Below are 27,050 nucleotides of genomic sequence, written 5' to 3' on the forward strand. Positions count from 1 at the left end.
AGTTGCTAAAAACTTTTACAAAAAGGTTTTCCGCGCTGGGCTCCATCTGATGTCACCCATGTGAGAGGACTACCCATCCTGCTTGTCCTTGGAGAATATTATTTTGGGGACCACATGGCAGGTGTTGTCAGGCTTGGGAGAGGGATATACAAAATTATAGCTGTGCTTTTTCCTTGAATCATAAAAATTAAAAAGTAGAGAAAATGGATAAATCCAATTAGCAGGGAGAATCCCTTCATAGGTTTCCAACCAGACTTCACTTAAAAAAAAAAAAAAAAAAGAGAAGGCTCCAACAGCCACCTCCAGTGAAAGAAAAAAATATCTCCTGAACTCCAGAAAGAAGGAACAAGCCAGATTGTGCCTTCAATAGCTGATATAAAATCCTTCGAATTTGATTTACGAGATTGGACTATAACCATTATCGCTGGCCTGCAATAAATGCATTTATTTTCACACCTGCCAAAAACCAAAATTGCGTTGCGCATACATCCCTGGATGAGAAATTATTTTTAAAAATCAGGCATTCATTGCGCAATTCACATCCAAAATGGAAAACAAAACAACCCTTTCCCCGTTGGCTGCTGCTGGAGCTTCCACGTCTGTGAAATCCCAGCCATGCCTGCCACTCACCGTGGAATGTTTCCAGTACCGGACTATTTCCTGAATGTCTTCGGCAGGGTTCAGTAAAAAATGGTTCCGCCACTCGTTCCAGTCCACGGACATAGTGCCATCCACATCGATGCTGCAAATGAAATTCAAATATAAAATCGGCTGGCCAGCAGCAGGAGCTGCCATGGCTCCGTTGTCCCTAGCACACCAAAGCAGAAAATTGCATGCTGAAATGCACAGCTGTGGCTGTATCCGGCAGAACAGCTAATAAACCATCCCCGTCCTGCTTTCATTCCTCCCTAGTGCACGTCTCTAAATACTTTCAACTTCCAGCTAGCTTTCCGCCCATACACAGGGCATTAGCTGGGTGTGCAAACATTAGGAGGGGGCATTATTTTGCCTTCCAGATATACGTTGAGCTGCCTGACAGCACGCTCTACCCTACACCGTGCATTAGAAGACAGTAACAGGCTCCGCTGATATTGATAATGAAACACTTATCTAGTAAAGAAAGAATCTATATATATTTAGAATGTAATGTATTGCGATTCTCATTTACAGGCCCGTTTCTTCAGCCTGCCTCTGCTGTGCCACTAGGGTTTAGCTTTCCAGTCATTGCAATTAGCTGTCATCACTCATTCAGGTCTGCCATTGGTCTAGTAATGCAGAGTATTCGCCTCCTCGGTTTTCAACAGCTTTTCCGTAAGTAAAACTTGCATTTCAAACACCTAGGCTAGAAGGAAATGGAACAGGAGCATGATCTCACAACTCTGCTTGTTCAGAGGTCCCCAAGTGCTGTCCTGCAGGCACACTTAACCATCTGTTTGGGGTTTTTTTGATAACTAATGAATATGCATGAGAGAGATTTACATACATATTTATTGTGCTTATCCAAAAAAGCAGCCTACTTCCAGGACTGAGGACTCAGGAACTGCTGATGTTCTTTTATATGTTTTATCGTTATAACTGTAAATCTTTATATGTATTGTTGTTATACTTGTAAACCATTGTGAAGGCCAGTACCAAACAACGGTATATAAAAACCTACAAATAAAGAAACAACTGAAGCACATTAGAATTGGATGTGCAGATAAGGTTTGCCGGTGTTATCTGGCTGCTGGAGTGCAGGAGTTGCCTAGGGGTTAGAGCAGTGGGCTATGAACCAAGGAAACCAAATCCCACTGCCCCCTTCTTGTGACCTTGGGCAAGTCACTTTACCCTCTGTCGCCTCGGGTACAAACTTAAGAGATTGTGAGTTCTCTGGGGACAGGGAAATACCTCAGTACCCCGAAGTGTTGAAAGCAGAATATAAATAATAAAAACTCCCTTCAGAATCACAGATCCCTACGCACCAAAAAGAAAGGGAAACTGTTCCTTATTAGTTACTGCAAACCCAGTGTAATGTTGTAACCAACAGCTGCTGTTCCATTTCCCTCTCTGACAAGGACACACACCATGCTGTTATCCATGGAAACCACTGGGTGGCAGTAAAGGACAGCCACATACTCAGAATATAATCTAGGTAGTCCCTGAACATGAACCTTAACCTATCAGAAGCTACCTAATACCTCACATATTACACTACAGTCAATGCCCTAAAAAATCCCTACCTCTAATAAACCTGTTATTAAACCAAACCTCTCTGAACCTCTCTCCCTAGATAAATTCCTTGGAGGGGAAGGTCTTGTCCGAGATAAAAGCTTTTAGTCGGGCCTATGTAATAAACTGCTCTAAAGCTGCCGTGGGTTTTTGTGCATACATGCACGCAAAAATCACATGCGTTTTTTCCCACACTATGTTTATGCGTGTATGTAATATCTTGGTTAGCGCAGGAAAAACGTTTCCATAAACCTGCTTAAAAACCTGCAGCTGGTTTTGCGTGAGTGCCTGCAAATGAAGCAATTAACTATACACAGGCTATGCAGGGAGTCACGCATTGGTTAGTGTGGGTTTTTTAGCACCTGGGTCAGGGCAGGAGTTAAAAGGGCGTGTCTGGGGGCAGATTTTCACCATTGCTGGCATTAGTGTGACTGTGTCCGTGCATCTCTGGGGTAATCATGGGTTACCTTCACTTTTTCCGGATGCTATGGTACATTTTGCAAGTCAGCTGAAGAAGTCTCTGATGCATTTCCTGCTCTTACTGGCATGCGCCGGTACAGCTGCCATGCGATCAGAGACGGAACACGAAGTGGTTAGACATTGCTCTACCCACCTTCGGTCCCACTCCCGGATCACTGTTTGCTTTTCATAAAACGTTTTCGCCCCATGAATCACTCGCGGGTCATCACATTAACGGAGGTTTCAGCATGGGTTTCTGTGCGGTTTATTACACAGGGCCTTGACTGTGCATATTTACATGTGTTTTCGTGCATGTTTTACTTCTGTGCAGATTTTCTGCATGCATCGCATTTGCATGCCTGTCCTTTATTAAATCCCACAGAGGCACCTGCTTTTTCTGCGTTCGCTAAAAAACAATACGCACAGACACAACTAGCACCAATTTCACTGCGGGTCTTATTACATTGGCCCCAGTGTCTCTCTGAAACCAGAAGACAGTGTAGCAGTCACTTCCCTCCCTTTCTGTTGCTCAGGTGTGTCACTTGAATGCTGTCAAAGAGAAGACTACACACTAGCTCTCAAACACAATATAATTGGTTACAGTGTTAGTCCACTTAGTTACAAATACGTTAATTCAATAGAAAGATATCAGGCACTACTTACTGACATATTCCTCATCTTCACAACAAAATTATTTGTCTCTCACATGTGGAAACTATATTACAGGTTGGATGATTTACCCAGGATAGCAGAGTTGCTTACCTATAACAGGTGTTCGAGGACAGCAGGATGTTAGTCCTCACACAAGGGTGACATCATCAAGTGGAGCCCCATGCAAAAAACGTATGTCAAAGTTTCTAGAACTTTGACTAGGCACACTGAGCATGCTCAGCACACCCTGTACCATGTGTTCAAGTGGGGTCCCTCTCCAGTCATGTAACAAAGAATTATAATTAAAATAAAATAGGAGAAATCCAATTCCGCAGGGTGGCATGTGGTTTCGTGAGGACTAACATCCTGCTGTCCTCAGAGAACACCTGTTACAAGTAAGCAACTCTTTCTCTGAGGACAAGCAGGATGGTCGTCCTCACACATGGGTGAATCCCTAGCTACAGGCTGCTTCCCAACACAAAAGGGAACCAACAGACGATTAGGTGTCACGGGCACAACAAACCCAGTGCTGCTGGTAACAGAGGGGGAGACAGCCTGAACCCAAACAATGGACCCTAGGCAGGAGAGTTGGGTTCCATACCTCAAACAGATTCCGAAGGACAGACTGGCCGAACCTACTGTTGTGTCAGTCATCCCTATCTAGACAGTAATGAGAGAATGCCACATCGCAGCCCTGCAGATCTCCGTCACCGATGCTGCCATGGCTCTGACAGAATGAGCTTTGACATGACCCCCAAGTTGCAGTCCCACCTGGCATAACAGAAGGAGATGCAATATGATGCCAAACAGATACTATCCAATTGGCAATGGCAACGCCAAACCTATTCTTGTCAAAACAAACAAAAAGTTGAGTGGACTGTCTATGGGCTTCTGGCCGCTCCAGATAGAAGGCTAAGGCTCGCTTATAGTCCAAACTGTGCAGTGCTCATTTGCCTTGGTGCTAATAGGGCCTGGGAAAGAATATTGACAGGACGATTGACTGGTTAAGATGGAAATCCGTCACACCTTAGGCAGGAACAGGGTATGTACGCAGGACTAACCTGTCATGATAAAACAGTGTAAGGTGGATAAGTCACTAAGGCCTGGAACTTGCTGACCCTGCACGCTGAAGTGATTGTCACCAAAAATATGACCTACCAGGTCAGATACTTCAGGTCACAGGTGCTTAGCAGCTCAAAAGGAGCTTTCATCAGCTGAGCTAACACCACGTTGAGGTCCCAAGACACAGCGTGAGGCCTTAGGGGAGGCTTCAATTGAAGCAGACCACACATGAAGCATACAATTATAGGCTGTACAGAGGTGGATGTACCATCTACACCTTGATGGTATGCGCCAAATGCACTGAGATGAACTATAACTGAGTTGGTGTTTAAGCCAGCCTCCAATAGGTATAGGAGATCGTCAAGTAGGAGAACGGATCTAGGGCCTTCTGCTCACACTACACGGAAAACCTCCCCCATTTTAATCCATAGGACTTTCTAGTGGAAGGCTTTCTAAAAGCCACCCAGGACCCCGAGATCATCTGAAAGATCAAGCGGCTGCAAGATTAACCTCTCAGCATCCAAGCTGTGAGCGACAGGGCCTGGAGGTTGGGATGCCGTAGCCTGTCTTGATCTTCCATCATGAGATCTGGAAAGTCCCTAGACTGATCGGTCTCCATATGGACAACTCCCGTAGGAGTGGAAACCAGATCTGTCTCGGCTATGAGGATCATAGTCCCTCTGTCCTTGCAAAGCAGAGTCTTCGCCACTAAGGGAATCAGAAGATACGCATACAGAAGACCTTTGGCTCAAGTGATGGGTGAGGGGCGTCAGAGACTGGTTGCCATCTGACCTGTACAGGCAACAGAACAGAGCACCTTTCTGGTACAGGGAGATGTGAGCAGATTTATGTCCAAGCTCCCCAGAGGCGTAAAATTAGATTCACTATCTCCTGGTCCAGGGACCATTCATGGGCTCTGAAGGCTCGACTCAACCTGTCCACTACCATGTTTCTCCGTCCAGGCCAAGTACATGGTCCCAAAATCATCCAATGGACAGGGCCCATGACCAGATCTGAGAACCGCTTCCTAACACAGGAGGTATGATCCCGTTGACATACCACATGGCTACCTGGTTGTCGGTGTGGATTAGGACAACTTTGTTGGACAGCCAATCTCTGAAAGCCCATAGCATGTACCTGATCGGCCAAAGATCCAGGAAGTTGATTTGACAAGAGTGTTTCTTGGGCAGACCAGAGACTCAAGTGCTGAGCCCATCTATATGAGCTTCAGGGTGGATGCATCCATTAGGACAATTTGGGTAGGGAGAACTTCGAAATGAGACCCCCCGCTCCAGATTTGTAAGTACCTGCCACCAGGACAATGAGTCCCAGAGAGACGGGGTGACTCGAGTGTGGCTCTGAGTGGCCTGATACCACTGCAACCTCAGGGTCCATTGGGCTTTGCACATGTGTAAACTTGCCCAGGGAGTGACATGGACAGTTGTGGCCATATGACCCAACAAGCTCAACATGTGCCAGGCTGACACCTGCTGGCTCTGTTGGATCTCAAGGTAACGGCCCTCTGGCGAGGTAGGAAGACTTTGGCCTATGCCATGTCTAGCAGGGCTCCTATGAAGTCCAATTGAAGTAACAGACTGAGATGGGACTTTGGGTAGTTGAGAACAAATTCTAGTGACTCCAAACACCCAGATGGTCAAATGCATGGACCTGGTGGCCCCCGCCAGAGACATGATCTTGACCAGCCAATTGTCTAGGTACGGGAAAACATGGACTGCCAGCCTTCAGAGTTGCGCTACTAACATAGCCAGACATTTTGTAAAGACCCGTGGGAGCTGATGCGAGCCCGAATGGCAACATACTGGAAGTGCTGTTTTTCCGCAACAAATCAGAGATACTTCCTGTGACCAGGGAAGATCTCGATATGTGTATACATCCTTTAGGTTGAAGGAGCATAGCAAGTACTCTTTTTGCAAAAGGGTGATCAAGAAGCCCAGGAAAACCACTTTAACTTTTCTTTTCTTAGAAACTTGTTTAAGACTATAAAGGTCTAGGATAGGATGGAGGTACCTGAAGTAGAATCCCCAGCCTCTGCCTTGGTGGTAAGGGCTCGACCACTCTGGCTGTTAAGAGGGAGGAGAGCTCTGCTAGTAGTACCACACAATGCATTACTGGCCCCCAAAACAGGCATGGAGGTCAATTTGCAGGACACCCAATAAGTTCAAATGGTACCCCTGACAGACAAACAGAACCCACTGGTCCAAGGCTATTCTGGGTCACTGGTTCACAAAGAACCATAGCCTTCCCCCCAACTGAAGGGTCCATCTTCCCAGGTACGGGCACCTGGAATATGCTCCCTAGAACCCAGTCAAAACCCAGACCCTAGAGTTGACTGAGGAGCTGGCTGGAGCTTAGGGGCTCTCTGCTGCCTAGGACAACCACAGGAGCCCTGATGATGTTAATGGGAGCAAGGGGGTGGAGGATAGTACTTTGTTTGGCGAAAGACTTCCTTGGCCCTGGTCTTGCTGGACTCCTAGAAGAGTATGATGGGACTGGGAGTACTGGCAGAGAATTGTTGGAGGGTTTCATGATGGTCCCAAAGCTGGGCCACAGTGCCCTTCACCCTATCTCTGAAGAGATTCTCTCCAGTACATGGCTTGTTGGTGAGTCGTTCCTAAACCTCTGGTTGGAGATCCAAGGCCCACAGCCATGCTGTTCTGTGGGCACTGATTCCCACTGCAGAGACTCTCTATACAGTCTCAAAAACATTGTAGGTCGCATGGACATCTTGTTTTCACCAGCCACATGAGGGTGTCCTGCTGCTGTTGAGGCAGCTGTGTGGCCACTTCCTGCACCTGCTTCCAGATGTCCTGCGAGTACTGGCTCATGTAGAGGTGGTAGGTAGCGATGCAGGCAATGAGCATGGTGTCTTGAAACACCTTCCTCCCAAGAACATCCATTGCTCTGATTCTTGTCCCAGGGGCAACAGAGGAATGAGTCTAAGAGCGCTTAGCCCTCTTGAGGGTGGATTCAACTACCATCAACTGGTGGGGCAGCTCACGCTTAGCGAACCCGGAAGCCTTTTGGACGAGGTAGACTCCGTCTGCCTTCTTATTAACAGGCGGCATTGTGAGGGGGTGGTCCCAAATCCACAGCAGTTACTCCTTAAGGATCTCATGTACCGGAACCACCATGATCTACTTAGGATACTCCAAGAACTGGAGGATCTCAAGCATTTTGCGCCTGGCATCCTCCTCCATTAATAACTGAAATGGTATGGCTTCCGCCATCACCCTCACAAAAGCTGCGAAGGTTAAGACCTGAGACCTCCTTCGCTCATCTTGAGGAGAAGTGTCTGATGAGAGAACATCAGAGCCCTTGGAGGAGTCTCCATCGGATCATCTTCCAGGGGTCATAGGGACCCTCATCCTCACTGTATGCTTCATGGGATGGGGCCATAGGTGCAGCACTGATAGAACTGGACGGGGGACTATAGGCCTCGGCATCTCTGCCAGCCTTGGTGGAGCTTCCTCCTCCTCAAACTAGCAATGACCATGTATCGTTAGGGGGAGGCCTCAGTTCCCTGCTGGCACTGGCACTAGCTGGGTCAGTAAGGTACTGATGAGCACATTGAGCTTCTCCAGTAGTGTTAGGATAACAGGCAACACCGGCTCTGGTGCCACAGGCCCAGTGCCCTGTAGTGCCCAATCCACCACCAGCTGGACTCAATGATCCAGCCCCTCCTCAAACATTGCCAATGCCAACACCGACTGGGAGGAAGGAAGCATAGCCAGATCTTCTCTAGACCCACAAGGTGGATTGGCAATTGGCACCAGGATCGGTGGAGACCATCACGGATCCCTGGCATCGATAGAAAATGGGCCCTCCTTGCTACAGGATTGCTTCAGGGGCATCACGGCAAAAGCCAGTGAATCCCTGCGTATCGACGGGGACTGGTGCCAATTCTTCTTAGGCTTCCCTCGATGTTCGGCCCAGTCTTTCCCTGGTGCCGATGACGATGGTCCAGAAGAGATTGACAACAGTCAGTGTCTGGTGCCCCTATTTACCGACAGCACCAATGGAACAGACGGCCCTCCTGATGTCAATGGCAAAGTGTCCATCAGTGTGGTTCCAAGGTCCATCGATGCCAAGGCCTCAGACTTCCTCAACCCGAAGGGCTGATCTATCTTGTTGAGTTGAAGCGGACATCGCTTCGGTGTCATTTGGGCGCAGAAGTGACAACCCCGGATGTCATGCGATGCCTCCAGGCAGAGGACACATCTCATGAGGATCCATAATAGACATGGTCCTTGGGCACCAACAAAATCCAGACATGGCCATGAGGGAATGAATGAAAAGGGCCATAGATACAAAATGAAGGCAGCAAGTAACAAATAGAATATCTATAGTGCAAGAAATTCAATCAACTATGATACAATCAGAGAATATTATGAAAAGGAGACTAGAAAACATGGAAAATAAATTAAGATATCTAAATTTAAGAGTCCTTAACTTTCCTAGTGTTAAGTTGATCTCCCCAAAGGAACAGTTTAAAAAATACCTTAAGGATATTTTGTTGATATCAGGTGATAATGGTACCAGAGATATTAAAAATTTATTTTGTTCCTATTTCTAAAAGTATACAGGAGTTAAAAACTGGTGAGTTAAATATGAATTTGAACTTAGAAGTAGATTTAACTGCATACATAGAAGCACCAACAGAAGAATACATAGAACAAAGAGGAACCTTATTAGTCTCCTTTAAATATCCTGCAGATAGGGATTTAGTTCTTAGAATTTTCTTAAAGAACCGTAATAAATTATATTACGGTCAAAAGGTATGGATATACCCCGATATAGTAAAAGATACCCAGACCCGAAGGAAAGTGTTTGTGGGGTTAGCAAATGTAGCTAGAGATATTGGTGCCCAAGTTAACATTAGGTACCCTTGTAAATGCCTAATGAGGCATAAAGGAAACAGATATATTTTCTATGACCCTCGAGACATGGAAAAATATTTGGATAACAACAAAGAGGGAATCAGATAACCAAACCAACAGGTGATAAAGGAATAAGCTGTTATATTCTTTGTTTAATTCGTATATACTGAAAAGTACTGTTCCCATTTTTTATTACTGTAATGGGCCCTTCATTTCTTTCTTTATACACTGTAAACAGATTTTATGGTTTGCTATTAATTTTCCTCAAAGTTATGTGAATTGTGGATTATATTGTAAGTAAACCAACTGTTTGTTAAAAATGAAAAGAATTATACAAAATGAAGGCAGCGGCTGGCAGGCATTGGAGCACCGCTGCTGTGGGGAGAAAATCTATCACAAAAGAAAAAAACTTACCAGAAACACCAAAAACCCAGACTAGGATACTATGGGAAGGCACAGAGAGGGACTCAGCAATGGAATGATAGCGAAAACCATGAAAAACCACGATGGAAAAAAAAAAATGGTTTCCACTAGGCCAGTATCAGCCAAAGTGAGCTCAATCAGACCGCGAGGCTTACAGCTCCACAGAAGAGGGACCCCCGTGTGGTATAGGGCATGCTCATTATGCCTAGTCAAAATTCTAGAAACTTTGAAAAATGTTTTTCCACATCGGGACTCCAATCTGTTGTCACCCATGTGTGAGGACTACCATCCTGCTTGACCTTGGAGGAAACTAAATATTTCAAAATTTGCTTTAATATATGCAGCCATGTGAAAAATATATAAGCAAGAAAGTTTTGAGAGATGCTTCCTTCTAGGGAGAGGGGAGAAACGCAGACCTAAATAAGTTTTGTTTTTTTTAAACCGAGAGCACCCAAAAGTAAAAGGCTATGCAAGACAAGACAAAATACTGGGCATTCCTTTATCAAAGTAGAAAAGGTGCAAGACTACACTTTACTACCCATGTTTTGATGTACTTACAAACCTTAATAAAGAGTAGGGGTGTGCATTCGTTTGTAATGTATTGGTAATCCGCAACGTATAGGGTCATATTCGTTGTATTCGTGGGGAAGCAAAACGTATCGCGATTCCCACGAATCTTCACCAAATTATTCGGCCGTCTAAAGGAGCGAATTTAAACAAAACCCCACTCTCCTGAACCCCCCCCCCCCCAAGACTTGCCAAAACTCCCTGGTGGTCCAGCGGGGGTCCAGGAGCCATCTACTGCACTCACGCCGTCGGCTGCCAGTATTCAAAATGGCGCCGATAGCCTTTGACCTTACTATGTCACAGGGGCTACCGGTGCCATTGGTTGGCCCTTGTCACATGGTAGGAGCAATGGACGGCCGGCGCCATCTTGTGCTTTTGGCAAGTCTTGGGGGGGGGGGGTTGTAGTTAATTAAATTTTAGCTGGGAAACAAATAAGAATGGAACGCATGAACGGATCGGGGGGGCCCCCCCCCCCCCCCCTTGCCGAATGCAACGTATCTGCCCCCCAACAAATACGAATACCAAATGTAACATATGTGGTCCCTCTGCACATCCATAATGAAGAGACACTTCAAGGTGGCAGATGTAAAGATAGTGATATATACCCACAAACCAAGGGGAAAACTCTCATAGGGGTGTGGGCCCCATAGCTTGGAATACACTTCCTGAATCTTTACATTTATTAAAGATACATTTTTAAAGACTTCCTGAACTGTGATGTATTCGTTTAGCAGGAATCTGTATCCTTTTCTCGAGATAGTTAAGATTGCTTCCCCTTAATCTATAGTTAAGTGAGATATTTTTGAGTTCCGACTCAAAGAGTAACAACTTTTCAGGTCACAGGTGATATATTGTGTGCTTAATGTTTGTCAATTGCTGGGTTATCTTAATCCATCTATTATCCGCAGCCCCGATTAACTTGGGGTTCTTATGCTAATCCTTCTATATCCCTATCTTTTATTGACTTTGAGCTCCTAAATTTACAGTAACAACTTTACAGTTTATAAAGGCTATTTTATTGCAATGTGTGTTATTTGCTGGATTATTTTAATTCATTTATGTGCCTTTTCTGTTATCAACTATGCTTAGCACTTTGTTGGCTGTATGTTTTTATTTTTTTATGAATGTTTTGACTGTAACTCACCTTGTTCATGGTTTGAAGAGGCAAAGAAATTTTGATTTATTGATTTCTTAATGACATTTTTAGGGTTTAACATAACTAAAAAAAAAAAGTCAATTCTCTCACGCAGTACTTCAATCCCCCATCAGTTCTATTAAGAGTTGTGTGCTCCTGCTGCAGCAGTGAGGAATTGGAAGAACACCCCAAAATACGAGGGAAGGAGAGGATAAGTAATGTTATAGTAGAGCATTCAGAACAAAAAGTGATAAATATATTCTGGACCATATCTTTTCTCTTGACAATGATCATCGTAATAGGCACCTTCCCTTCCTTATATTTAATCATCATAAGGGCCACCAGATTTTATTACCATAGTGAAGCGTTCTCTATCGGTGGATGCAGAGTGCTCTGTTCTAGCTGGGGGTCAGGGCAAGCTTTTCATCTTGTCTGGCTTGCATCCATATTTTACAGAGGAGGGAACAGAAGAGTGCCAGCGTGAAACACTCACCTCTGGAGAATCTTTCTTGCGTGGTCTTCAGAAATTTTTACGCCCAGGCCCTTGAGAGAGGAGACGACTTCAGAGGCTTCAATTTTACCTGAAACATTTAAAATGAACAAAAATGTCCAAGCTGAACGTTCTCATGGCCCTTAGCATAAGCACCTGGCCCACGGCCGGCGGGACCATCAGGCAGACCAGGCGGTTGCCTAGGGCACCGGACGTGGGCAGGCCGCCGTAGCCTGAGGCAAGGGCACATGTTTAAAATGGAACGAGACTGGAGAGGCAGGTGTGGCAATGTGGATGCATGAGAGGCTGTGTGTGCGAGGTGCATTCTGGGTGATTCGGTGGGAGTGAGATGACGTCACTGCCTAGGGCAGCTGGACAGCCTTGCACTGGCACTGTCCTAGCCCGAGAGGCACTCTGCTTTACATAGGAAAAGCTCAGGCAATTCTGCTAAAATTCCCCAGGGAGCTAGGGCATCGAATTTAACTACTGTGTGCCAGGTATTTCAAACCAAACAAGGTTCAGAAAATGAAGCTTGCTGAAATATCCCATACATGTCATGGCCTGGGTGCAGCTAAAAATCGGCTCAATCACTCCTGATGGGCGAGGCACCCAGATATTAAACGTGACCCTCACGGTGCCACACTGTGCAGAGAGAAGGATTTCCTACTGCAGACAAAAGGAAGACTGCATTCCTTTCTCACCTTCCATCTGCTTTGCAGGGACACCCAAGGCGGAATATAAATAAATGAAAGAACAGAGTGCCTGGCGGCTTGTTTCTTGGAAGACGTGTGAACGCCGCAGCCGCACGGAGCCAGTGGCAGGTCTGTTATTTTCTCGGATTCGCTGAAGGCAGCAGCTGCCCAACTCAAAACGCAGTGAAGCAGAAATATGCCCAGGAGGCCATACTATAACAAATTAGCCAATTTTCTGCACTCCTTACATGTGACCTGCACCTTGGCTGGATGGCCACAGACTGCACTGAGGCACAATTCAGCCGTTTGACTAACCGAGCACGGATTCCAAACTCCCTCTGACACATAAATATCCCCCATCGCCAAACACCGGACAAGCTAGTCATATCTCAGCACATTTCCCATGCTGTGCCCACGTATTCATAAGCTAGAGATACTCGGCAGACCTCATGCTGCAAAAAGATATCTGGGTTTGTCCCAGAAGGCTTATGCCTAAGTATAATTTAGTGTATAGGCCTTCGGTATGTTTATTTCCCATTCCCGAATCCTCTAAACAGTGCCAGTGCCCGGATAGCTGGAGGTAACACTTCCCGCCTTCTCTAGTACAGTGGATAAATGGAATCATTTGCTCACAAGTAGCACCTGCATGCTATCTGCTAGTTGTCCGACAGTACCAGTACACGTAGGGTTTGGTTTTTGTTTTTTTTGCTACATATCTTAACTGGTAGTTAACTGAAATCAATAAGACTTGCCTTTTTGTATCAGTTTCTCTTTCATTCTTGGGGAGATAATATCTAAAGTTTCAGAAAGTTCTTCCTACGTAGCCAGTGCACTAATTATGAATCTAAGTAACTGAGGGGGGGGGGGTCGCTGTGCTTGGTACTGAGAGCCCTACAAAAGCATCACACAGGCATCTAGGAAGCAGGAAGTGGCATGAAGAGCAACGTCAAGGAGGGAGATTTCAAAACAGCAAAACAAAAATACCACCGGCAAGGATGGAGTTATAGTAAAAAGTGCACAACTTTAATTCCAAAAAATACAGAAGAAAGATATGCTGGGGCAAAAAGGAAAGGTGATCCAGGAATAAGCCCAAGAGAAGAGGAGTCAAGAGAGCCCAGAAAACTTGCACACTGACCCTTGCAAGTATTCACCTGCCGCTCGGGCTGGACATCAGCGGGTAATACTTATAGATACAGCAAGACTTCAGTACAGAGCTTTGCTTGATTTTTAAGGCTGAAGGAGGCCACTCAAGAAGCACTTCCCCTTGTCAAGCAGCTGCCCGTTTTAATAAACAAATGCATACAGAAAGATCAAAACCTGGAGGCAATAGGGTCTGCACCGGGCATACAGGAATCAGGACCCCTTTTTGCCCTACAGATGAGGTAAATACCAAAAGGAGGAGAAACTTATAGGAAAGATTCAATGCTGCTATACAGGAGCCTCAGACTCATTACAAAGTCTTAAAATGAATAAAACTTGGGGCCAGCCCAGTGGCTCACTGGCAGTGCCAGATCTCCTGCTGCCTAGGGCAGCCGGACACGCTGTGGAAGCTGCACTCACAGCCTCTGGTGGGAAGCAGTCAGTCAGTGCTCGAGGGCGACACCTGGTGGATGGAGTCTGGGCCCGGGACTGCAGAGCTCTGGAAGGCCCCACCATCATCACCACAGGCCTCGTTACTGCAGTGAGCAGGCTAGGCATGCTGTGGGAGGAGGGGAGGGGAGAGGGTTATAAATTAGGAGAGGACTCCCCGGGTAGTTTCATGGCACCAGGACCGCAGCCCTCAGCAGAAGGCCCATTAACTTTACATGATGCACACAATAAGCACAATCTGAGAGGGCTAAAGAAATCCAGGGAAGGAAGGGAAACGCCTGAATTTTCCTGCACTTGTCGACATGGCCCTATTGAAAAGCTCACTGCAGTCCCCGACTGATCCATTCAGAGGAAGGTAACAGTGCTCTGGATTGATGGGCTGAAGGCACGCATAGGCGCCTTTCTGTCATGTGTCACAAAGCACTAAAATAATTCCAAACCACATTGTAACACCCCCCCCCCCAGTCGTCTTCAACTGAATTATCACGTGAGACCAATGGATCTCAAACAGGACCGAGTATCCCTAGCTAAGAGGGGTTTCAGGATATCCACAATGAATGTGCCAAAAATACATTTTCATGCACTACTTCCTTCACAGATGTCTGTTCCCTCAAAGTGAAGTGTTTTGCCTATCATTGTGCTCCTCTCACTGTGCTCAAAAAGTGAAGTGTTTTGCCTATCATTGTGCTCCTCTCACTGTGCTCAAAAAGTGAAGTGCTTTGCCTATCATTGTGCTCCTCTCACTGTGCTCAAAAAGTGAAGTGTTTTGCCTATCATTGTGCTCCTCTCACTGTGCTCAAAATTGAAGTTTTTACCTATTATTGTGACTCTCTCCACCACCACAACTCAGCTGTACCAATCACCCAATTATCCCTCATTATCCTTTCTTTTTCTTGTTTCCTTCTTTCCTTTCTCACACCTCCTCCCAACACCCCATCCTACAAAATGCATCAGCACCAGATCTCCATCCTCAACTATAACAAACGCAGACCCATCATCCCCCTATACCCACGACACCACTCTCATATAAAAACTATTCTCCCCTCCATGATCGCCCCCCCCTCTTACCCAAATTATTGGTCTTACTGCACTATCTCTTGTCCTCCTCAATGTCCAATCTCTAAACAAAAAGATACCCCTTCTCTGCAACCTACTCTCTGACCAAGACCCAGATATTTTGTGCCTTAACAGAGACCTGGCTAAAGGATACCGACTCTGTCCTCCTTAATCAGCTTCCTTCCGAAACATATGATACATTCTCCATCCCCAGGCCAAAAAAAGAAAGGAGGAGGTTTACTCTTAATCATAAAGAAAAAGTTCAACATGATTCTCCACTCTACTCCGCCCCCTCCGAAAATTGAAATAGGCCTTTCAAATCCCCTCTTTACAATTATGTCTCATATACGCCCCCCCAGGCACCCTACATAACAACCCCTCAACCCTTATAGAATACATTGCAACGAATATCTCCATTGACATTCCAGCCATCATACTTGGAGATTTCAACTTGCATGTTGATAGCTCCCCTCGCACCCCTTCCTGTGACGCTTTTCTTGATTCACTAAATGCTTTAGGATATAAGCAATCTATCCATTTTCCTACCCACAAGGCGGGCCATACCCTCGACCTTCTATTCACCAATGCCCTCATACAAACTGATCACCCTTCCCACACACCCATCCCCTGGTCAGATCATCACCTCATTGAAACCTCTCTTTCCATTAAGACACCCACCTGCCATGACAACACTAACATAACCATTCACTACAGAAAAAATTGCACAAGAGACGACCTTACATCGGCTCTCGCCAACAAACTTGACCACCTAGAGCTCACCAATGCAGACACAGCGCTTACCTCATGGTTGACATCACCAATAGTATAGCCAACACCACCTGTCCCCTACAATCCAAAAGTGTCTGCCCACAAAACAACAAGAGTAAGAAACCATGGTATTCCCAAGAGTTAAAAATCTCAAACAACTCCTTCGGAAATCTGAAAAGATCTGGCGCAAGGATCCCTCACAAACGCACCTGGCACAATTTAAATCCTCCCTAAATCTCTATAGTGACAAACTTAACAAGACAAAGCGAGACTTCTATGCCAACAAAATTCATCAATTCCAATACAACCCTAAAGTATTATACGATTACGTGAATTCTCTCACTAAAACAGCTACCCCTCACATCCCTGATGTAGTAGCCAAATCCAAATGTGAAGAACTTGCCACATTCTTCCAAACCAAAGTCGACAATTTGCTATCCAAGTTCTCCTCCTCTGCCAATCCTACCAACCACTTCGAACCTAACATCAATCAAACAAAAACCAGCAATTACACCAATGCCCTCTCCTCCCTAGACTGCACTTCAACATTAGAAATAGAAACCTTTATCAAGAAGCCAAACCTTCCACCCACCCATCTGATACCATACCCACTAAACATCTTCTTACAATACCCAACATCATTGCCAAACCTTTAACAAAAATCATCAACCTATCCATTAGCTCTGGACAGGTGCCGCTCTCCCTGAAGCAGGCAATAGTCAAACCTATTCTAAAGAAGCCCAAACTTGACCCTTCTGATCCAGCTAATTATCGCCCCATATCCAATCTTCCATTCATCTCTAAACTACTTGAAAAAACTGTCAACAAGCAACTCACAGAATACCTAGAAGAAAATCATATCCTGGCCTCCGCACAATACGGTTTTCGAAAATCTCATAGCACTGAAACTCTTTTACTTTCCCTGACAGACCACATTATCAAAGGATTTGAGAAAGGGCAATCATACATTCTTGCCTTCCTTGACATCTCCTCCGCATTCGACACCGTTAGCCATCCCATTCTCCTACAGCGGCTAACTGAAATCGGTATTACAGGTGTTGCCCACAATTGGTTCAACTCCTACCTTAGTAATAGAGATTACAAAATCCAGCTAGGAAATCACGTATCCAAGGCCATCCCCCTCAACCGAGGTGTCCCTCAGGGATCCTCCCTATCCTCAACCCTATTCAATATTTACATTCTGCCCCTCTGTCACTTCCTCTCCAGTCTAAACCTCCCTCATTACATATATGCTGATGATGTTCAGCTGCTTATACCCATCACTGACTCCCTAGCAAAAACCATGGACTTCTGGAATGAAACCCTCCAGTCCATTAACAATCTCCTTTCCTCCATCCACCTTGCTCTTAATACCAATAAAACTGAAATTATGCTCATCTCACCCCAAAGCCAACCGATCCTCCCCCCTTTTCCTCAGTTCCAATTTACTCAACAAGTCCGTGATCTGGGTATCATTCTTGATGGTCACGTCACACTAAGAAATTCATAAATAACATTCTAAAAGACGGCTTCTTTAAACTCCACACACTAAAAAAACTCAAACCCTTATTACATCCCCCCGATTTCCGTACAGTTCTCCAAACCACAATCTTCGCCAAAACCGACTACTGCAATTCCCTACTCCTCGGCCTACCTAATAATGCCATCCATCCCATTCAAATCTTACAAAACACCACAGCCCGGATCTTGACCAATTTACGTAGACATGACCATATTACACCTGTTCTAAAAGACCTACATTGGCTTCCAATTGCCTCCGCATACAATATAAGGCTCTCTCTCTCATCCACAAAGCCCTATACAATCCCGAAATGAACTGGTTCAATGAATCCTTCCGTTTACACCAGTCTAATAAGCCCACCAGACTAGCACATCTAGCACCATGCCTATCCCCTCTCCTAAACTCTATAAACTCACTTCCACAAGAGCCCGTGCACTATCGATAGCCGGGCCGACCCTCTGGAACAAAATGCCTGTTGAACTACGGCAAGAAGAATGCCTCAAATCTTTCAAGCGGAAGCTCAAGACCTGGCTCTTTGCAAAAGCATACACTTAATTTTTCACTATACCTCACCACTGTTCCCACTCTCCACACTCCTCCCCTGTTTACCCTTTCTTCCGCCCCCACTCTCCCCTCCCCCTTTTCTCCCCCCACCTTCTTTTCTTTTCTCTCTGCCCCCCTCTTTCCTTGCTCTCCTCCCTTCTCTTCCCCATCTATCTCCTAGCCTGATTAAAATTAACCTCATAGTTTTCTTTCTTTTGTATATATGTATATTAATTGCAATTCTTGTATATAATTTTATTGCAAAAACTTCCCATATTATTGTTCCCCCCTCTCGTTAATGCCTTGCTATCATGTTTTTTACTGTTCAATGTAAAGCGCCATGCCGTGCGTCTGTTTTTGCGTTACAATGTGAACCGATATGATATCCTGGATGAATGTCGGTATATAAAAATTTTAAATAAATAAATAAATAAATACTTTCAATGTATGTAAATCTAGCTTATGCATATTCATTGCGGATATCCTGAAAAGCCTGTTAGCAAGGAAGTACTCAAGGCTCACTGCATCAGACCATTATAGAAGCATCATCCTAACAAAGCCCTGTATAACCAACCTCGGTGAACATAGCACTGAGCTCTGTAATGCTCAGACAGTATCAGAGGTCACAACCCCTGACTTATGTCGTGAGTTGAGGGCCCTCTGCTGCGGCAGCAGCCCCAGCATCCAATCGGTGCTCACCATCATTGTTCCTGTCCAGACTTTTTAAATGCAATTTTCATTTTTTTCTCGTGTTCTTCCAGGTAACGCATAAATTCACCGAAGTCCAGCTGCCCATCTTTGTTTGTGTCTCCAGCTCTAACAATTTTCTGCAAAGAAAAACAAAAACATCATATAAAATGACCTTTTTCTTCTACCACCACCTTGTGCATTTAAATACGGCAGACAGTGAAGAGGGGGTAGGAGACGCTGAATAATGAATACTGTAAAGGGTCACAGCGCTCAGGTTGCCTCAATCTCTCACTCCATGCGTCCCGCACAAGCAACATAACCAGACAGAAAGCCTTCTCCGGCAGGCCTCTGATAAGGCACTCAGAGAGAGAAACATACCATCACTCATATAATAATAAGAGACAGGATGTTTATTTTTAATTTCATAGAGCGGCTGGAGACTAAGCATACTTCTGAAAAATACAGAGTCCAGGCACCACAGGGAGATAGCGGCAGAGAAGGTGAACTTGCACTGTAAGACAGAATGGTCTGTTGAACATAAATTTAGTTAAAAAGGAAACCAGATACAAAACTGATCTCAACCGACACAGGTCAGAAATGCAGGGCGACGTACATTCACTGGGTTTGGTCCTGTGAAGTAATACAGCGGGTTCTGGACAATCCTACTAAATTACTTACAGAAGCTGACGGGCAATCCCGTCCCTCTATCATCATCCCTCTGCTTGTTTGACTCCTCCAGAGATGGAGTACCCTGGGCGGCCTGGCCTCAACGCTTATTTCTGGCGAAAGCGTTCCTACTTGCCAAGAAAGCAATCTTAGCTCAATGGACAACAAATGCAAAACCATCCTTCACACTCTGGCAGCTAAACCTCCACAAACTGGCGGTGTTGGAACACATGTCCGCTAAACAGTCTTCGTCTATTCAGAAATATGAAGCAGTTCTAAATACCTGGAAACCTTACATCATGTCCCTAAATGCAAAAGCCTGCAGTAACCTATTGGCAGCGACATAAGCAGACTGCAGATCCCGAGCCTTCATGTACGCAGATTAAAACATTAAGAGCCTGGGCCAACGGACATCTCACATAACCAGAGAACTTGGAACAAGCAGTAAGTCAAGGATACCCGTAAATGACCCAGGAACGGGTACAGAACAATGGAAATGGACAAATACTTAGAGATGAGGGAGCCAAGGGAGGGGTAGGGAGGTGGGGGGGGAGGGAAGGAAACCTAACCTTTGCGGTTGTTGAAAATGTGCATCATTTACGAATGCAATGTTTGCTGGTTTTCCTTTTATATGAATGTTGTAAATAAAGGTAAAAAAAAAAAAAAAAAAGGAAACCAGCAAAATAGTTAGGCAGAAATAACCTTTTAGGAGCTACCACCCAGGAAAAAGATCTAGGCATCATAGTGGATAATACTTTAAAATCGTCCGCTCAGTGTGCTGCAGCAGTCAAAAAAGCAAACAGAATGTTAGGAATTATTAGGAAGGGAATGGTTAATAGAACGGAAAATGTCATAATGCCTCTATATCGCTCCATGGTGAGACCGCACCTTGAATACTGTGTACAATTCTGGTCACTGCATGTCAAAAAAGATATAGTTGAGATGGAGAAGGTACAGAGAAGGGTGACCAAAATGATAAAGGGGATGGAACAGCTTCCCTATGAGGAAAGACTAAAGAGGTTAGGGCTGTTCAGCTTGGAGAAGAGTCGGCTGAGGGGGGGATATGATAGAGGTCTTTAAGATCATGGAGAGGTCTTGAACGAGTAGATGTGAATCAGTTATTTACACTTTTGAATAATAGAAGGACTAGGGGGGCACTCCATGAAGTTAGCAAGTAGCACATTTAAGACTAATCAGAGAAAATTCTTTTTCACTCAATGCACAATAAAGCTCTGGAATTTGTTGCCAGAGGATGTGGTTAGTGCAGTTAGTGTAGCTGAGTTCAAAAAAGGTTTGGATAAGTTCTTGGAGAAGTCCATCAACTGCTATTAATCAAGTTTACTTAGGGAATAGCCACTGCTATTAAATGCATCAGTAGCATGGCATCTTCTTGGTGTTTGGGTAATTGCCAGGTTCTTATGGCCTGGATTGGCCTCTGTTGGAAACAGGATGCTGGGCTTGATGGACCCTTGGTCTGACCCAGCTTGGCAATTTCTTATGTTCATAACTGGTAAGGAAGGTTTAATAATGCAGCTTTAAAGTCTATTGGGGTCCCCTTTTTCATGCAGTATCCCTCAGGATCATTCTGTTCACAATTCCTTTTCAAACTCAAACCCACGTAGGAGTGGAGGGAGAGAACTGTTGTGTAGTACTTAGGCGCTTCATCTACAAAAATATGCTTCTGTTTTAAAGCAGGACAAAGATATTTAACAGCAACCCATTCAGACACTGGCTGTTATCAGTTATTAGGCACAAGTGCAAAAGAAGTCTGCAGAGCAGAGAAATTTACAAAAAGGAACAGCTTAAAAAACTGCAGCTCCTTTTATCAACTACAATATACATGAACTCCTAAATTCGTGACTCGTATCCTTCAGTCACTGCACGTGACCGAAACTTGATAATCATGAGGTCTGAATCATCGTAATTGCAGGCCAGCCATCTGGCCAATGTTAGTCCCTGACGGATAATCTGGAATACGTGACTGGATAATTTAGCAGTTTCCAGTGAATATCACCAAGATGTGTAGTTAATATGCAGCCACATAAATAAGACCATTCAACTGCTGTCTATCCACTATTAACTCAGCCACTCATACTGTTCAAATAATTGCTGCTTACTGAACAGCTAGAAGTAGACTACTTTAACAAAACCTTGGGGGAAGCAAAGAGAAAAATAACACTTGTAAAAATACTCTCTGAAAAGATCTTCCAAGGTACACCAGGCCCCATCATTTGTCAGAACCTAAGGCGCAATTTGTTAGCTGACCACTAGATGGCAATGATGCACATTCAGAGCTGGATGGAGAAGGGGAGAACACATGTCCTAGCGCCTTGGCAACCACCTCCACTGCTGACTGCAGCCCTTACATAACTTACATAGAAACATAGAAATGACGGCAGAAGACCACCAAAACGGCCCATCCAGTCTGCCCAGCAAGCTTTCGCATTTTTTTTTCTCTCACATACTTATCTGTTTCTCTTGGCTCTTAGTAGGGATGTGAATCGTTTTCCATATCGTCTTAACGATAGAAATCGTGTGGCAGGGCAAGAAAATCGTCTTAGGCACGATTTTTTAGTTAAAAAATCGTTAAAAATCGTTTTTTTCCGATTAGTGCGCACTAACTGGGAGTTAGTGCGCACTAACTGAAAATGATACAATTTGACACTTTTCAGGTCAGTTAAGGTCAGTTTAGGAATGAATATGTATTCCTATTGGCTGCCCTCTTATTTATTCATGTTACCAAGCTTCCTACTGACAGTATATGGGGGATGGGAAATGGAAACAGTTGGTAGCTTGACAAAACAAGTAATGTGATCAGTCAATGTGACTAGAACTTGTGCCCTAACCCTGATACCAGGGGTATTGTGATCTTCCTGCACACAGTGCCCTATCCCTATTAATACCAGGAGTGTTGTGATCTTCCTGCACACAGTGCCCTATCCCTAATACCAGGGGTGTTGTGATCTTCCTGCACACAGTGCCCTATTCCTGATACTGGGGGTGTTGTGATCTTCCTGCACACAGTGCCCTATTCCTGATACCGGGGGTGTTGTGATCTTCTTGCACACATCCCGGTATCAGGGATAGGGCACTGCATGCAGGAAGATCACAACACTCCTGGTATTAATAGGGATAGGGCACTGCATGCAGGAAGATCACAACACTCCTGGTATTAATAGGGATAGGGCACTGCATGCAGGAAGATCACAACACCCCTGGTATCAGGGATAGGGCACTGTGTGCAGGAAGATCACAATACCCCGGAGGAGTGAGGGTCAGGCAGCTCCCCCCTGTCTGTGAAGCCAGCCTCTCACTAGTAATGCAGGGAGGGAGCTGTCTCAGACTTCACCATCCTCCCCCCCCCCCTCACCCCCACACCATTCACTAGCTGGGACATGGGGGAAGTCAGGAGTGAGGGTCAGGCAGCTCCCCCCTGTCTGTGAAGCCAGCCTCTCACTAGTAATGCAGGGAGGGAGCTGTCTCAGACTTCACCATCCTCCCCCCCCCCCCCCTCACCCACACACCATTCACTAGCTGGGACATGGGGGAAGTCAGGAGTGAGGGTCAGGCAGCTCCCCCCTGTCTGTGAAGCCAGCCTCTCACTAGTAATGCAGGGAGGGAGCTGTCTCAGACTTCACCATCCTCCCCCCCCCCCTCACCCACACACCATTCACTAGCTGGGACATGGGGGAAGTCAGGAGTGAGGGTCAGGCAGCTCCCCCCTGTCTGTGAAGCCAGCCTCTCACTAGTAATGCAGGGAGGGAGCTGTCTCAGACTGGTATCAGGGTTAGGGCACTGTGTGCAGGAAGATCACAACACTCCTGGTATTAATAGGGATAGGGCACTGTAAGAGATGACTGTAGTAGATTGAATAAAGATCTGATGTTTCTGCTCTCCTCACACCAAACAAAAACAACACACAAGCAGAGAAGCCCTTCTTACAAAGCTGAGCTAGTGAGTTAAGTAGGAGGAAAAGTAAACATACTTGTGCCAGTGTGGCTACTTAAAAAATACACTTACCAACAATCAATTACATATATTTGAACTGTGTACAGTTCCAGCCAGGACCACCTTTCTAAAATGCACAGTGATTGGCAAATTCAACATGCACTAGCATTTCAGGTGCCTGCTAACAAAAATAATAAACAAACAAGTTCTAGTCACGTGAGTGCTGATCATTACATTACTTTTTTTGTCAAGCTTCCAACTGTTTCCATTTCACATCCCCCCAACCATTACCTCAGTATTAGCCTTGGTAACATCAATAGATAAGAGCACAGCCAGCCAATAGGAATACATACATACATATTCATTCCTAAGTGACCTTTACTGACCTGGGAAGTGTGAACACTTTGTTTCATTTTCTGTTGGTGTTCGTTAGTTTCCAGTTCCATTTCCCATCCCCCCAACCATCACCTCAGTGGTAACCTTGGTAACATCAATAGATAAGAGGGCAGCCAGCCAATAGGAACACATATTCATTCCTAACTGACCTTCAGTGACCTGGAAAGTGTTTATTTGTATCATTTTCAGTTAGTGCGCACTAAATCGAGTTAGTGCGCACTAACGGGGAGTTAGTGCGCACTAACGGGGAGTTAGTGCGCACTAACACGATTTAACGATTTTTAACGATAAATCGTTAGAATTTCTATTGTATCGTGTTCTATAACGATTTAAGACGATATAAACATTATCGGACGATAATTTTAATCGTTGAAAAACGATTCACATCCCTAGCTCTTAGTAACCTTTTTTATTCTATTTCCCTTCCACCCCTGCCATTAATGTAGAGAGCAGTGTTAGAACTGCATCTAAGTGAAATAGCTTAATTAGTTAGGGGTATTAACCACCGCAATAAGCAAGCTACACCCATGCTTATCTGTTTATCCAGACTATGTAATTCAGTCCTTGTTGGTTGTTGCCTGAATATAGATCCACCTTTCTTCATTCCCCCCTGCCGTTGAAGCAGAGAGCCATGCTGGATATGCGTGAAGTGTCAGACTTTCTCCCCTGCCGTTGAAGCAGAGAGCTATGCTGGATATGCATGGAAAGTGAAGTATCAGGCTTATTTGGTTTGGGGTAGTAACCGCCGTAACAAGCAAGCTACTCCCAAAATATCCAGGGAGGTTATCAGCACAAAGCAAACTACAGCAAACAGCTCGCCAAGCTTCAGGGGTGAGCAGTATCTCGAAAATAAGGACACACTAAGAAATCTGTTTATTGGACACTAACGCTGGGTCCCGTCCCCCCCCTTCCTTAAGTGCCCGGGGGGGAACTAGGGCAAAACGTACAGATATGTGGATGAGGCTGCCCTACGTGGGACGTGAGCAGCAAAGCAAAAGAAATGCTCTATCCACACAGACAAGTATAACATATGTTTTAATTTCATCTGTAACTACAATCTACTTATTGCAAGAATATCCAATCCCAGATGCCCACTGCCTCTATCAATGGGTTTGGGAGGTTTCCCCATGGTAAAGAGAGAAATTGTGTTTATGCTACAAATCTCTTACCCCTGACTGATTTCCTGTGCATATTTTATCCAGTTTTGATGCGACTAACATGACACAAGAGCAAATATATAATCTGTGGGCCAAGCCCAAATATAACAGCACTCTGTAAAATGTTTCTTTTCAATTAAAAAAAAACCAATAAACTCTTTAAAAGTAGCTGGGAATTTAAAAAGGGGCAAGGAAATACCTAGAATAGCTGAATGTAATCTGTTTCGAAATATCACGAAAGGCAGAATATAAATAAAACCGCACCACAGACTATGAGAGAAGGGTCTGCGGCATGGGGCGCGCAACGTTCCTACACCAGGCAAGGTGCAAGGGAAGCCCGACTCCTGCAGCTGGTGAGAGGACTCTCCAACCTGTGGTCAGCAAGGACGGGGAGCGGCAGAACACAACCGCCGGAGCCCTTCATCCGGAGGGAGAAGTTACAGGGCCTGCTCAGCTACAAATCAGAAGAGAGAGCGAGTCTGAGGGGGCACTGCAGATGCCTTTGGCCGGCAGCCATCTGTCAAGAAATGGAAAGAGTGTCCTTGCTTGGACTTGCCAATCTGGTCAGGAGAGCTTTGAGCTAGTGGTGCGATGACAAAAGCCCAAGGACATGCGGGTCATGCACAAACCGTAGTGAAGGTGTGGGAATGGTTTGCTATTAAGCAAGTGGATACAGTGAAGCCGTGGTCTATTGGAAGGCATCTAAAATGCCGGATGGAAACTAAAAGCCTGAATTGGGGAGAGCAAACAGACTGGGCCAAGTGACAGTGGGAAGAGGTGACAAGAGAAAGGGAAAGTCCTGCATGCAAATGCTAATCGTCTATCTGAAACTCATTAACCTAGAAGCCATCAAGAGGGAAGGCGGCACTGATGGGGGTGCAGTGCCCGAATCATGGGTTGGTGATCATCAGGACTGGGAGGATGTATTCTAAATCAGAAGAGACACGATCGGGGGCCAGCGTTTGGGAGGTGTGACCTCGCCATGCACAAGTGGCACTGCCATGTCAGCCTTCCTTGTAGTGCCAGAGGCCCAGCAGTCTCTCTCTATTTAAAAATCTTATATTACACTAAATCCAAGTAAGCTGTTCAGTGCGGATTACAAGAATCAATGTGCACAAATATAATAAACAGAATAAACATTACAAACCACTTACATAGCACAAGCACACAAAGCACGAGACATCAATGAAAAGGATTCTTTAAAAAATAAAGCTTTAATCATTTTTAGAAAAATGGTTCTCTCTAAACTCAGTAGCTCTTCTGAAAAGTGGGCTTCCTCCAATCTGTATTGCAGCGACTAGCTTTCTCCTGAGAACCATGCACAGCTCTGCCAATATACCTCAGTCCAGACCCACAATACACACACCGTCCCTGACGTGTAGTACAACCCTTGTCCTAGCTGGCCAGAGACTGCAGACACCGGCCCCCACTGAGTAGCCTGAAGCCACCAAACGTGTTTCCCTTAGGACTCCAGCCAAGACTTGAAAGCCAGGTCACCAAAGGTGAAAAGCACAGCCAAAAGTGCAAGAGCTGACGGAACCGATCCACGCCTCGTTACTGGACTCCAACTCTCTCACTAAAGGAGAGAAGGACACAGGAGCTGGAAAAGCAGACTTATGAAGACAGTCGGTAGAAACAGTTCCACCAGCACCATTACCCCACCCCCAAATTCAGTTCTGCTCTCTGCAGAATCTCTCAGGTGCACCTGCTAAGATGCATTTACAGCGAGCACTTTTAGTAAGTGCAGCATTACAGGTACCAAACACCGCAACCAAATCTGGAAAAAGAAAAATGGCCTTTAATGTAGACAGGTAGGCTCAGCGCAGTCTCTGTTATCTGCAAAGATTTCCTTGGCTAGCAGTACTTTGGCTTGGAAGAGTCCTGTGTCAGTGTTTACACTGCGGTATGCAAAAAAAAGTGGTAGAACCAGCCTGGACCTGCAGAAATAGCTCAATGCCACACCCGCAGAGAGCAGGCAAACAGCCAAGCAAAGAACATACAGCGTATGTGTGTACTATGCCAAGGAGAAGGGAAAGTCACTCTCAGGGTATTTAAGGTGCTCGGAAAGCACCCAAGCGGAATACCCAGATTAAATGAGCTCTCACATGGGCATTTTTGTATTGCCATCA

The 27,050-nt window shown here is 45.3% G+C and overlaps 1 protein-coding gene across 1 annotated transcript in view; it reads right to left on the reverse strand.

Annotated features, from left to right (window-relative positions):
- SLC25A24 (solute carrier family 25 member 24) overlaps window positions 1-27,050 on the reverse strand; it is an 80,858-nt gene that overhangs the window by 18,722 nt on the left and 35,086 nt on the right. The window contains 4 exon segments of the mRNA XM_029617795.1: window positions 631-742; window positions 11,897-11,984; window positions 18,764-18,788; window positions 18,790-18,891. Of these exon segments, the coding sequence (XP_029473655.1) occupies window positions 631-742; window positions 11,897-11,984; window positions 18,764-18,788; window positions 18,790-18,891 (327 nt within the window).

This window comes from Rhinatrema bivittatum, chromosome 10 (genome assembly GCF_901001135.1).
Source record: "Rhinatrema bivittatum chromosome 10, aRhiBiv1.1, whole genome shotgun sequence".
Classification (NCBI taxonomy): domain Eukaryota; kingdom Metazoa; phylum Chordata; class Amphibia; order Gymnophiona; family Rhinatrematidae; genus Rhinatrema; species Rhinatrema bivittatum.